This window comes from Amblyomma mixtum, chromosome 3 (assembly GCF_055824585.1).
Source record: "Amblyomma mixtum isolate Tamu chromosome 3, ASM5582458v1, whole genome shotgun sequence".
Classification (NCBI taxonomy): domain Eukaryota; kingdom Metazoa; phylum Arthropoda; class Arachnida; order Ixodida; family Ixodidae; genus Amblyomma; species Amblyomma mixtum.
The window spans coordinates 44929414-44943440 of NC_143014.1; the positions used below are offsets into that span (position 1 = coordinate 44929414).

The 14027-nt window shown below is 54.2% G+C and overlaps 1 protein-coding gene across 3 annotated transcripts in view; it reads left to right on the forward strand.

Moving 5' to 3' along the window:
* The window catches only part of LOC149349997 (uncharacterized), a 140580-nt gene that overhangs the window by 103250 nt on the left and 23303 nt on the right, over positions 1 to 14027 (forward strand). The window contains exon 1 of one of the 3 annotated variants that reach the window (XM_089579010.1): positions 10053 to 10128. The exons of 1 other annotated variant lie outside the window; for it this stretch is intronic. Coding sequence is in view for 1 of the 2 variants with exons in the window: in XM_089579008.1 (XP_089435134.1) it covers positions 11864 to 11879 (16 nt within the window). In the remaining variant the exon portion in view is untranslated. Of the gene's footprint in view, positions 1 to 10052; positions 10129 to 11738; positions 11880 to 14027 lie in introns of those variants that run through there. One more of the 3 variants, XM_089579008.1, reaches the window with a different exon arrangement.

The following is a 14027-nucleotide window of genomic DNA, read 5'->3' on the forward strand; positions in this document are numbered from 1 at the left end:
AAACAGGCCACGACCAATGTTCGAGGGCTCGTTTCTTGAAGCGACCTCTTGCGGCTACTGCTGCGTATGGCCCACAAAGATGGCTTCAGTAGCCCTGATTATATTGCATATACTACGCTCTAGTGGCCACACAAAAATTCCAGTTTTTCTTCACTGTCATCGTCTGCTTTAACAGCGTTGGCAGTAACTTGGCGGCGTTGACAGTGACAATCCTGCTGAGAAGCCAAGACAGTTGGCGTTTTTGCATTCAACGCAGCTCAGCAAGGTACTATCGGGGACAAAGTTTTGCGGGACGCGAGTTCTTGGAGAAATGTTTATTGTAGCTCCACCTCGCTACTCAGTCGTCTGATATTGTATGAAGGTATTAAAGGCCTATAGATGCTCCTTCCTCTGGTAACAATCTCAGGCGACTGGGTGGAGAGGTGGAGCTACAATAAACGTTTCTCCAAGAACTCGCGCCCCGCAAAATTTTGTCCCCGATTGTACGTGGCGCAGAATTCCTCCTGCTAATTGTGACCGAAGGTCATCCGTTGCCGCTTCGAAAAAACATCGAACAGCGTTGCGTTGCGAACTAAGGGCGGATAACTTTGTGCTCGAATATTTCGCGTAGTATCGATGCATAAGCTGCCTGATTTGCCTTTTTTTTTTTGCGTTTTATTGCGACGTCCCACTACAGTGCTCAACTTTTGGACCTTTTCTGTGTTCTTTTTCTACATGTAAATTTTGCATATATTTTTTAATAACCGCTGAGTGTAAATGCCTAGGTTCATTCTTTTTATGTGGACGCTTGCCGCAGACTCGTCAGACGTCGTCGATTGCTTTTAATGGCGATTCATTTCACGTTGCTTATTTGCGGGGCCGAACAACATGTATGCATTTTACCGCGCCGACACATTCCGCGCCGTTTTCCAAGCGGCGCTCAGCTTTCTGCGAAGCTGCTGGTTGGCCGGCGCTACCGAATACCGTGTTAAGCGTTGGTGGCCTTAATAATAATTAAACGGCCGGGGCGGCCACCCACACGGCTCCGCTTTCAATCGCTCGACCTCCGCGCAAATAATCCTTTACACCTGTCGCGGTGCGAGTCCGCGCCCTCGTGCGAGCGTCACGAAGACGGGCGCATGTGTCATTACACGGAGCCCTCCTTCGGGTGAGCGCGACCGCAGCAAAGGGAACGGCGCGCTCGCGGTAGCGCGCCTCCCGCGTGGCCTTTTAATTAAGCACACGTACTGAGTGGGACAGAAGTGTTTGTCCAAGAAAGCAAACAGAGCACTCGTGAGACCAGCGGCGAGCCTGAAAAACACATTGGTCAGCAGCACGCGCATCCCGGCTGGCCGCATCCATCTTTGTCAGGCGAACAACAGCAAAGCGGCCAGACAGCGCGCGTTGCGCAAGCGCCAACTGCTTCGCGCGCTTTTGAAACGCGCGCGCGCCGCCGCCGCCGCGGGCATCAACTCCTCGCGCGGCCCCGGAGGAGCCACAAGGCCATCGCCATTATTGATTCTGATGGATGGCTTGTGCAACCGGAGCGCCGCCCCCCGATCGCCGCCGCCGCCGAATGCCTCAGACCACGTGTCTCGCGGCGCGAATCCGGGCTAGAACTATAGACCGCGGTGCGAGGGAAGTCCTGGAATCAACTGATAACATCATGTTTCGAGGTCCTCGAATCGTGTGAGCAGCTCGGAATACCTCAGCTTCTTGGAGAACGTGCGAACCCTTTTTAGTTTCCGTCGATTTACAGGCTCTGCCAAATTGAGCTGTAGACGACAGATAGGATTTTTTTTTTTTTTTTGCAGTTGTGCAGTGCTCGCCAACAACTTGAGGCTCTAATTATAAAGTCGGAAAAAAAAATCTGGAAGGTTTCTTATGCCTCTGTCATACGGGCGCATTTAGGGTCACTTTCAACTTGTGACATTCGCCTAAAATGTAATTCGCGCAGTGTCACAGCATGAGCTTTAGTGACGCTGCAGAGCGCACTTTCCCCGTAGTGTGTTTAGCGAACCCACTCCACTTGGTGCGGTAAGGCGAGTGGGTAGTCTCATCAGCAGCGCTCCGAGGAAAAAAAAAATGATTTAAGAATTAAAAGGTGTTGAAATTCTTAAGGATATCCATCTTATTTTCTTTATTGTGCCTTTTTGGGACAGTTTGTTTTAAGCCATAAGCAACTAAATATAATGTGCACACTTGAACAGCTACTCTCGCTGTCAGTGCTAAAGGTGGCTCTGACATCACCAACTTCACGCAGGCCTGCCAAGTGACGACGACCCATTTCCGCGATGAGTAGGCCTAACGAGTCCGCAGGGTTCGTGTGTGCAATTTCGGCGATTGTGGAGAGCAAATTCACAAGTTTTTGCGAATGCAGATGGCCAACGAGTGCAGTTTTGACTACAGTGACCTGAAATCGACTATTGCTTACATCGCAGGAGGCACATGCAATGAATGGAAAGTGCCGGTGGGTCTTGGAATGTCTGTCACGCAATGCTTTAGGCGGCCGGCAGCAGTCGTCGCCGTCACTTATTAATAACAAATAAGGACGTTTCAGTTAATGCGGACAGTAACCGCGCCGGTCTTACGCGATGTACAAGGGTACAATCCGTACAAAAATTAGATTACTGAAGCGAAAAGCTTCACTACGAGGGTCGGAGCCGAGCTTCGCGTGAGCCGGTGCTCAGATTTGCCAGTTCTGCGCATGCGCGAAACCGAGTGACGTCACACGCGGCGCAGGTGGCCGCAGCCGTCGCCTGACCTTTTGCCGCAGGCGCGCGCTCCGCCGCTACCGCTGCGCGCTACTCCTCCTCGCCACCGTTTGACCTGATGCAGCCGCGCGCTACTGGGCTGTAAATGCGCTTGTCAGAGAATAGGCGCTCGCACTCGCCATGGAAGTAGGAGCACCAAGACGTGGCTGTAGAAAATCTGCCGATCCAGAAGTGCTAGCTTGGGAGTTGGCCGAAAAGCAGCGAAGAAATGAAAAGCGCAAAGCTAAACGTATGGCCGAAACGCCTGAAAACCGGGCGGAACGCCTCTCAAACCAAGCGTAACTGAAGCTTTTCGCTTGTATATCCAGGCTTAACCCGAGCTGAGCCACTGCCAAATTTTTTTTATATAACTAAAGCGCAGTTTGCGTTTTATGTCATGAAAAGGAACATTAGCTGTCTCTACACAGCGCTGTAAGCAAGCTTACTGGAGTGCAGTCGTCCTCATCGGTGCATTCCTGAGGAAATCTCGTGCTTATGCTGTAACTGCTCAGTGGTGTACTTTGATCTTCAAGTACTAATATAGCGAGTACACAAGATATTTGCAAAACAAGCAGCCGTAAAAAGTGAGCAACACATATGAAAATGAACATCCATTGAAACCGAAGCAGTCATGATCCAGTGTTGCTGTGTTCGGAGCGAAGCCATAGCGACCGCCATTGATCAGCGCGGGCTGTTTTCGCGTTCAGAATGCATTTCACAATCTAGAACGTCTTCGCGGAACTCCGTCGACACGAATGTATCGCAGCCGAATGGCGTTAAAAAGTTGGTGTAGCAGCGCAAGGCGTGGCAGTCGAGTCGAATGACATTCGGTTGGAAGGCAATCGAAACGCCTTTTATCAGGGGTATTACTTGCCTTGGATTGTGATGCTTTTTGTATTTGAAAACATGTACAAACCCGTACCCAAATTGCACGCGTCTGACTCATGATTTGCGGCGTCGGAAAAGTTTTAGCCGTCATTTGGTTGGCTTGCTCTGTCTTAACACGCAAGTAATGAACTTTCGCAACTCATGTGGTCAACTCGTGGCACAGGCGTCGTGGCTATAGTATTCATTTTCTTTATTTACACGAAGTAGGTACTTGGCGTGGTCAGTCCCCTCAGAGTTAGGCCTGAAAAAATGCGCGCAGAAGCGGAACATCTTGTGAGAGAGGACCGTTATTTATTCTTTCATTAACGTGCTCCGCATTCAAACTTCCAGCCGATGACCCACAGCTGAGAGTCGCCGCGGTAGGTTAATTTATACGATGACGGCTCCCAGAACGTGCCGATTTCAAGATGCTTGCAGATAGCACCGTCCCGTTCCAGATGTGGCGTCAGCGTTATACGTAGGTCTGTCGCTTTGCAACCGGAAAGTGCAATGCCACCTGAAGGATATTTCAATCTGGAAAGTCAAGCGGAAACAGTGGAGCCACAGCCGCTGTTCCCACGAGAGCGGTGTTGCAAACCTTATGTAATCGAGTTCCCTAGCTTATGGACGAGTGTTTTGCATATTCAATTATTTTGTTTATTCATAAAAATGCATTACAGAAATTAAATAGTAGGAAGTAAACAGCAGCAGGTTCTGAAGTACAGGACTGCGATAGGCGTCCGCAGTGCGCTGAGGTGTTTCGCGTAGGTTCCCGTAGAACTGTACAGATAAGCTGCAGGTGCAGACAAATTCTAACTCTCTCTTATAGACGAAGCCATTGGAACCATTCAATACTGCTGCTTTCTCAAGCAAAGGTGGCATGCGATGACTCCAGGCGTCGTACAACGAGGCTGGCGAAACGCTTCTGACGGCTGTTGCTGCGCTAGGGTGATTGAGCAAGTCTGAACGCTGTATGAACGCCTCCCGTTCGCAAGCCTAAGACAGAGGGGAAACTGATGAGCAAATGTTCCTTTCTGATAGCAGGCCTGAACGGCCCGTCAATCCGTGCGTAAGCTGCAAGAAAAGAAAATACTGGGCGACCACATTTGGAAAGTTTAGCGCTTCATAACAGCCAGCGCGCCATAATCGAGGATCAAAGCGGCGCGGAGACTCTACGCAGACTCAATGCCACGTATCTGCCGCCGCGGATCGCACGAAAGGCAACAATTAACCTGCAGCGGGGAGGTCCCCGAGCGCCCCGCAGACAGCCGACCCGCGTGTCGTGAGGCTCGCTGCAGTGGCCGCGCGGATGACAGGTCGCCCGCCGACTCTTGGCTCTGCCACGGGTGTCTCAAGGCCGCACTGCAGACCAAAACAAAGCCAGGGAGGTCTTTGCGCAAGCAGCCCACGCCGGGGGAAAGGGCACGCTCCCTCTGATGCATCGCGCGCGCCACGGCGCATGCACGATTAATGCGGCACAAGCGGCGCGTTCCCGCGCGACGCACCCTCCGCTGGGAACCCCACCTGTCCGCGCATGCGGGGGCACGCCGCAGAGAGGCGGAAGAATGAAATAAGGAAAGAAACAACGAGCGGGGGGGAACTGGGCGAAGTCTGACTGCGGAAAAAGGGGGCCGATGTCGAGGAAAAGTTATTTTTCAAGGTCGCCCGTATGTGCCTGTGCAGTGGCAATGAACGTGTTGCCGCTGGCCGCCACGCCGAGTGCTCAAAGTAACTTTCCCTGCTTGTTTATCGTCCGTGCGATTGCGTCAGGTCTGCTTAGCGCTGCTGCCACAGAGTCTGCCTCAGTCCTCCCTTGAGTCCGCTCTCTGAATGATCGTAGTCAAAAGAAAAGGCTCATAGAAACTCGTTTTGTACATTTAATGACTGTCTAATCACTGCACCGAGAAACAAGCTTATCAAATGTGCGTCGTTCTTTTCTACGTATTTTTCGCTCTCAGAGGTGCTCATCCGTAAAGCTGTCGACTTTTTCATATTTCCTGTTTCCCACAGATTTGGCGTCCTGTTTCGCACTATCTCACGAAACTTGAAACGTGACTTACCAACTTGTGGGTGATCTTCAAACAAACAAAAAAAGAAGCCAAAATACACGTTATTGGCGCTCAGTACGTGGAGAGCATGGCTTCTGGTCGCCATTCCGGAATCGTTATGCCGCCGTGCATTGACTGGACCCTCTTGATCCTGGGTCGCTGAGGTGAAGGTCCTTGGGCGGTGGTCCTGAAGGCCTGCCAGCCACTGCTCCATAGGGGTGATTTTTCCGTACACGCAGTCCTTACTGAGCTCTATGTTCTCCTTAGCCTTCGTCCCTTTTCCCGCAGTGTAGGGTAGAACCTTCTTCCGGTCAGCTTTTCCTCCTCTCCTATTCCCTTCCCTCTCTCCCCAGTAGTTGACTTCGCAAACGTCATTAGAGGAGTCGTGTCAGAGTGGCGACCATTTGCCACTGTTACAAACGGGAGTATCGCACATTCAATCTCTTCAGGATCGTGAACAGGGCGTTCAAGCCGTTTCGCTGCGGCACGCAACGCACGTGCAGCGGCCGCGTCTGGATCACGGCGAGGGGGGAGCGGGGCCAAGAAGGCACCCGCTAAAAGAAAGCGGTGAAGAGGGCGGCCCATTCGGTCGCACAACGTGGCAGCTATCGCCGCCGTGATGAATGGGGACAGAGCGGCTGTAATGAGCGCCGAGAAGAGAGAGCCCGACGCGATGTCGTGGGCGGCAAACGCGTTCATTATTCCATCAGCGCCTCCGCGCGCCGTCTCCGACACGACAGTAGCTGCGGGCAGGCCGAAACGAGGAAACCAGTTTCTTCTGCGCGATATCCGAGCCGCCGCGACTGTGCTCGCAGCCCACTGGTACACGCGCAAGCCGCCGGGTTTATCGGGTCACTGGTGGCCACCGAGTCGCCAGAAGCCGTGCCACCAGTGGGTGGTTGTTGCGCCAGTGCTCGGTCAGTAGTCGTTAAGACCTGCGACGCCCGAAAACCACTTAGTCTTGTAGGCCATGGGAACACCAGAGCCACGAGGAACGTTCAACTGACCGCCACCTCATAAGAAAATGCACCCAAAAGCGAGCTCTCTGTCACTGCTCGATTCTTTGGCTTCCCGCATTTTAGCAAATCACACCTGCTGAAGCGCGAAAGCCGTGAATCGGGCCTGCATCCTAAGGGCGACTAGCGGAACGATCTCACATAGCACGGGGAAGTCGCGGCTAACAAGTGTTTGCTGTCGCACCTGTGCGAGGCGTGAATAAACTCTTCGCAGTGATAAAAGGTAACAGGCGTCAGTCTGAATAAGGCCATGCTTGCCAAAGGCGCCATGCTTGACTCAGGAAGGAATGAGTCAAAGACCGCAAGAGTGAGTGGTTTTATTAGGCCAGGCTTGAGTATGAAACAACTAAACAGCGATTAGTCACGGCCACATCCGTATAGATTGGGGCATTCGCAGATTGGGAGACAGCTTTGTATGCATTGGACGCACGAGTATGGGGCGGTGATCAGTTTTATACGCTGAGATAATTCTCAAGGAGGCTTAGAGGAAGCGAAGCCGCGGAGAGTGCACACCGGTCTGTTAGGCTAGTCTTCTGCAGGAATATCCGTCGTGCTCTCAAAACAGGCGAAATGGCCGCAAACACAAATCGCGACTTTGCAAGGCATTTGCCGCGGTAGCTTAATGGCTTTGTCGTTCGCCTGCTGAGCCCAATGTCGCGAGATCGAATGTCTTCCGTGCTCTATGAAATGACAGTGCGCGAAAAAGGGCCCCAGAGGGTCGAAATTAATCCGGAGCCCTCCACTGCGACTTCTCTCATAGGCCACGTGCTGTTTTGTGACGTTAAGCCTCGTGTACCGTACCGCTTTGACAATGACACCGCCACCACTATCCTGATCGAAATCGCGGCTAGGATATCAGCTACTTTGAAACTGTCTTTCTCTCTCAAAGTGAGCTAAAGTCGTTGTCGCTCCTGTCACCTCTATGAGCTCCACAGGCGCATCGCCAGGCTTAAGAAACTTGCCGTCGGGAGACACGTTCCCCACCATCGGTCGTCGAGCTTGACGAAGGAAGGAGACGTTGAGTGCGCAACAATAGCCACTGACATAGCTAGTGTAGTAAAAAAAAAAAAAAATTCTCACATTCCGCTTCTCTCCCAGAGGAAAAAAGAACCGGCTGTGTCCAGCGTGGTGATGCGTCTGGCATGTCAGTCAACTGAAGAAGGCACCGTCATGGGTGCAGCGAACATTCGCGCAAGCTTCGTGCTGACTTCGCGGTCAATGCTCCTCCCCACTCCCCCTCCTTTTTTTTTTATAGAAGGGGATATTCATGGGCGTCCGTTGCTTCCGAATACCAAGCCGTCGCATGCATCCTTGTTCTCTTGTTCTGGTGCTACCCCGGACGCGCTATGCCTTCGTCGACGAGGAGCGGCGCTGTTGGCAGCCATGCAGGTGTCAGTGCAGGGCCTCCCTTCACTGTGGCATCTCTCTCCTATGGCGTCAATCGGGGGGAACAGAGAGGAGCTTGAGGCGCAGATAATTTCGCGCGCAATCTTGAACGAGAAGCATTTCAGGTAGCGTTGACCCCCAAGGGAGTCCTCTTCGCCACGGTGCGACAACTCTGGCACGCAAACCAAGCGGGCGCTCGTCGTCTTCATTTTTTCCCTTCGGAGGAGGCGTGTGCAGCCCTGTCCCCCTTCACTCGGTGCGGACACGCTCCTTTGGCCTGTGGGGATGAGCGCCCTTCGCCGCGGACTGAAGACAGTCGGGCTGTTTTTCGAGCGCCGCCTTGTTATGCGCCGGAGGCACCGCCTTGGGCAAATAACACCCGTGGCTCACTGCCTGAGTTGGGTTAGTAACCCACACCTCCCACACGCGCGTGCGCAGGAGAGGAGAAGCACTACATTCGGATGTTTTTCAAGTGTCCGGACGAGTTGCGAAAAGGATGGGAGTAACGGCACGCCGTTCTCCCCCTCCCAGCTGTCATATGATACTGCGCGTAGGCCGCACGTAAACAGGTCTGAAATGCCAGAATGCTGGTTGGCTGCGTGTATCGAGTGATGCATGGGGCTTCTTTCTTTGGAGCCGTGTGGCCGATTTCGTGTTTTTCAGGAGTCGATCAAAAGGTTTTCCTCGGAAGAGCGTGAGAGTGAAGCGGCTCGCAGACAGAAGCGGAAAAGTTTCGTTGCCCAATCGGCGATCGGGGTTGCAAGATTGTTTCACGAGTCGGTCGGAGTGCGTTGGCGGCAGACGTTGCACGCCCAAGTGCCATGTGACTGCCAAGGCACTGCAACGCTTCATCGTTGGAGATGCGCCTCCCGGGTGGCTCTGTCGCCCCGGTCTGCTATCTCGCCGACGTACAGCGTGCCTAATGAACGAGACAACCAGACACGGTGACGAAACAGCAATGATCGATGGAGCTGTCGCACGCGAGCGCACGTACACGACGAACACGTGGCGTGGACAGTGATGCCACTTCCGCGGTGGTCGTTAACACTTTGTTCAAGAAACGCCTTTACTTGCGCCACCGTTGCCGTTTCGAAACAAAATCCCCTCAGGCCTGGCCAGCATGAGTGGTGTTCGCACCAACTACTGCTTAACAAACGCACTGCGAAATGTTGAATGCCTGACAAGTCCAGAGGCGAGCGGTACACGAGCATTGGCGTTTTCATAGACCCAGGGGAATCCTCCAGCCTTCAAGAGTTCGGTGCCATCCAAATCACTCCATTCCGACGTCGCCTTGGCTCTCTGCACGCCTCGTGCGCCAGAAAACGGCTCGCCGAGCGCATTGTTGCATGCGCGGCCCTGAGTCTCGGAAATCGGCTACTCCGTACATGCACCTTGTAGCACAACACAGATTAGCGTCGAGAGGCGAGGACAAGGGAGTGAACCTTTGCAGCAGCTCGGCCGTTTAGGGCTCGCGTTAGCCAGTTACTGTAGCCCTCCTTCTCGTCCCTTCGCGATGATTTACCGGTGTCACGCCGTCTGGCCGACTCGCCCAGCTTGCGCGCGGCCCTTCCCTGCCGCCCTCACTTTTTCTACGCGTGTGAACTGTCCGAGACAAGCGTGCTTATTCTGCTGTTTACCCCTCCTTGAGCAGTCGGCAGCGGGTCCTCTTTCTCTCACGGAGCATGCCTCTCCCTCTCGGGCGGTCAGCGCCTAGGAGGAGGCCGTGGGCGGAGAACACCCGTCAGCCCCGGAGGCACTACGGTTAATCGCGGCTCGTAATCGGCGCCGCGCGGGGGGGCGTTCTCTCCAACGTGCGGCGCGCGTAACCAGCGCGCACCCGTGGGAGAAGGAGATCACCAGATGCGGGGCGTGTTCGGTTGGCCAGAACGGCGCACGGGGCCACGTGCCATCGCGTGACTCTGGCCACGCGGCGCTGTGGCCGCATGTATGCACCCTTCGGGGCCGAGCGACGGCTTCCGTTCTGCAACAGACGCTTCCGACCCCGGGGAAACGCGGCCGAGGCTGCCGGCCGTCTGGCGCTGCCGCCGGGGTAAACAAGAAGAAAAGCCGCCCGCCCGCGTAAGTGGTGTTATCTTACGGAGCCGCGAGAGTTGGTGTGTATATGCCCTGTAACGACCGCGCGAAAGCGCTGCTAGAACGCGGCACCTCACGCTCTCGATGGTCGCCCCCCTACGACCAGATGGATTGCGTCTAATGCGAAAGCGCTTCGGTAATCTATGCGTTCGACTGCATGCTCTACACTTGGTCAGCGTTAGAGAGTTTACCGATAGGCATTCCCGTGCATTCGCGAGAATCTCACTCTTTTAGAATGCCTGCGCGAGCGTGGGGACCAAGGAAAACCTTGTTGCCCGAACAACTCTCTCCTTCTGTCTATCTCTCTCTGCACTTTTTTCCAAGAGAGCTTCCACCGTTCCTGAATGCCCATTAAGCGCTTCCTGCAATGAAAAGAGTAGACCACACCTACGATTTGCTGTTCACAAACGGCCCAGGCGATCGGAGCGCACACCTAGTGGGTGTACTTGCAGGCAACGCAGTTTCGCCGTCCCTGCCCCGCAGCTTTCAAGGCCTCGGCGCGCTCAAAGACAAATGACGATGAGGGCTATGTTCCTATCCCGCTGCAGTGAAGATTGCCACGACCGATAAGCGGCTGGCGTAGCTTCCGATCAAGCCTAGAGCCGGCATCCTCGGCCATTGTTCCAGTGCCGTCAGCGAACCATCGCCCGAGTGCAATGAAAGGCGGCAACTCTACTTGCCGCGCTAGTGAGCTTCTCAAGCTGCACTGGCCATTATTTATGGTGCTGCGCTATCAAGTGCTCGCGCAAATAGCAGCGGGGAACCCCCTTGCACGGGTCTTAAGCAAAATCATCTACGGATCGCCCAAGGCGGTCGTACTATGGGGCACCAACGGCGACGCTTGTTGCGTGCCATGGAACTGTGTCAGATGCGCCACTTCTTTGTAGATCCTCGCTGGCACAAGATAGTCCAAAACTGCGTCCTCAAGACGGCCGATCAGTTAGGCTTGCAAGAGGCAGATCCTTGTGCCACCGCAACGACCTTAGAGGAAGCGTTCCAGGCAACGTCTGCCTCGGTTTCGGGTGAAGCCAAGGAAACCGATGTTGTTTACGTCCGCTGGGGCTGTCGCCAATGGTCTTCAGATTTCAATCGGCCCGTCGCGCTGTTGCGACCCGGAGGCCAATCCGGCGTCGGCCGACGGCCTTCCGCGCCGGAGGGCGGCGGTTGTATCCGTGTCCCGGCCGTTGCCCCGGCGGGCCCGCTCAGGGACGGACAGGGTCGCTGTCCTGGACGCATCCCCAGGCGCGACCTTGGCCGGAAACCCGGCTCGTGGCCCAAGCCCAGAGCCAAGTGGGCCACCGGCAGCAGGAATCCGGCTAATGATGTGCGGCTCCGTCAAAGGGGTGGGGTTGCGCGCGCTCTTACGTGAGCGGGATCGCAGACGGAGCGGCGGCCAGATTGGCGGCGACTGGGAAGGAGGTTGGCTTGCCTGGCAGCTTTTCTAGACTGCTTGGTGCTGCCGAACGCCCCGGGGCCCGCGGCGACAGAGGGCCGTTCATGCGCGCGTCCTTCCTCGCGCCCGTACATGCGTCCAGCAGGGCCATTTCGTAGCGCCGCTCGATCGGGGCGAGGGCGCGAGTGAGGGCTGGCTGGACAGCGAGAAAGGAGCGCGATGAGTAAGCGCCTCTGAGAGAGCGGCACTCCTCGGGCTACTACCCGCGCCACCTGCCACGCCGCCGCCGCCGCTGCACGCACCGGACTCGACGATGGTGCGCGGACGATGAGGCTCCATCATGGTAAGCACGTGCTCTGCTGCCGTCACGCCGGCTCGCGCGCCGCCTTCGCTGCTCGGGACGCTGCCGCCGAGCCCATGTCGCCGGCGCTGATTGCCGATTCTGTCCAGGAAGACTCGGTTTTCTCCTCCGGCCGCGGTGTATATTCCCGCATTTCCCGTGCGTGTTTACGGTGCACGCCGAGAGCGCCGGAACGCGAGAGCCGGTTTTAGAAGTTCGACGTCATTTTAGCGTCACTGATAAACGGACGATGCGGCAAAGAAAGCGCGTCGTAGGGTTTGTCATCAAATGCAAGGCGCCGCTCACCTGAGTGTGCAACCGCGCCGGTTTAATGAACAGTCGCCCCGAAGCCGGCCGCCCAGCGCACGCGCCGTTTCAGTGGTGGCAGTTCGCGCAGTGCTTCCAGTGGATATAAGTGAACGTAGATGTCAGTGCTGAAAGACTTGCATCCCTCATCAAGATGTGGCCGACGCCTGAAGGGGAAGTGCGCCGGTACGTGAACAGTGACGTTCCTTCTCTGTAGACGTGCCCTCATGTGTTTCGAGCGTTGTCGTCGCTTGTGGGAATACGTTTCGGTATATCTTTCTGCTGCAATGTTTGATCAAGACGGAATTTTGAATGCGGCTGTTTTCTCCCATAGAAAGCGCAACATCCGTGCCCTGGGTGTTGTATAGGAGCAGCGCTTGTCAATGACACGCACTGTTGCTAGTTGATTCACTCGGAAGTCGGTGTGGCAGGCGTGCACATAGGTGATTGGTACGTAACTGTGGTCTTGGAATTTCGGCAGGTAACGGCTATCTAGGAATTGCTGTACCTTATGTGACTGCGATGTTTGAGGACCGTGCTATATTACCTTTGACCTGTGCAGACAAGTGATTCGTATAGTTTATATTCTAGCTGGGAGCCATTTGTAGAAAAAAAAAATGCTCACTGGGGACATTATTCTGCCGCAAACTAAGACAGTATCGAACCATTCGAATTAGCCCGTTGAAAACAACTCGGCTGTCAAACCGCTCAGGTCATTGCCCGGAATGACCACAGCAAGTGTGCACCGCAGACTAATTCGCTACAGCACCACTACTTTGTGTCAGCCAGCACTGCCTCCCCGCCACCACAACATAAGAATGACGCCCAACTCAGGCGGGAACGAACGAATGCTCTTTCTGAGCGGTTTCTACGTCACCTGTAGAAGAAAGATGCACCAGCATCACGAGCTGCTGTATCTTCATTCTGCGTATTCTTGCCCGCGTGGATTACAGTCACGTAAAGTTAGCTTCCGGCCCAGATTTGTTGTCATTGTTAGTTTCGTGCAGGGGCTATTTTCCATCTGTTATATTTTATTCCACAGTGCTCTTTGTTGATCTCTCGCGAAAGCATCTGATTATAATATGAAAACTTCCGTTTTTTTTTCTTTTCGTTCGTTTCGCGAACTGGAGGTCCATATGTTCTTGCCCGGATGGAATTTTGTCGTTGCAAGCGATGAAAGGAGCTGTAGTTAACATGAAGCTTTGCGTTAATTTTGTTTCGGCTAAGTACGCGTTTGGTATTCGTCTGTATAGTTAGGACTTGAATTATTTGCTACTGGAAACAGAGAGGGCGGCAACAGGAAAGCTCGGTCTGGTTGGCTCCTCGTACACGGGGAATATGTGCGCGGACGTAAAGAGCGGACAGTGTGCTCATACATATACGCTGGCTATTGTTTGAATGCATCACCTAGGTAGCAAAGCAACTAATTTCAACCTTCGCACGCAGCGTAGATGGGATAAATTACTTACCGTGCATGCATGCCTGAAAAGTTTATTCCATTCGAAAGCGAAGTCGACGAGCCGTAGTTCCTCACGCAGCGAGACCGAGTTTCCAGCTCGTCGCCAACTTGTTTACTTGGCGCCTTCCATTTCCACAAAGCTTACGAACCGCGGTTTGTCCCTTGTTCTGTCGACTTCACTGATGATGACCCTGAATTTTCGGTCGGCGCGGTACGCGTTTTGCAAAGAATGCGTGCGAGATTAAATATGAGCCTTTATCTACGCTGTACGTATATGCGAGCCCCGTTGTCGAAACGAGGTTACTCTTACGAGTTGAACAGCCTTGTCTTGCGGGAAGGCTGCTCGCTGGCCCTTGTTAGGCATCAGCCTTGCCGGAACCAATGCG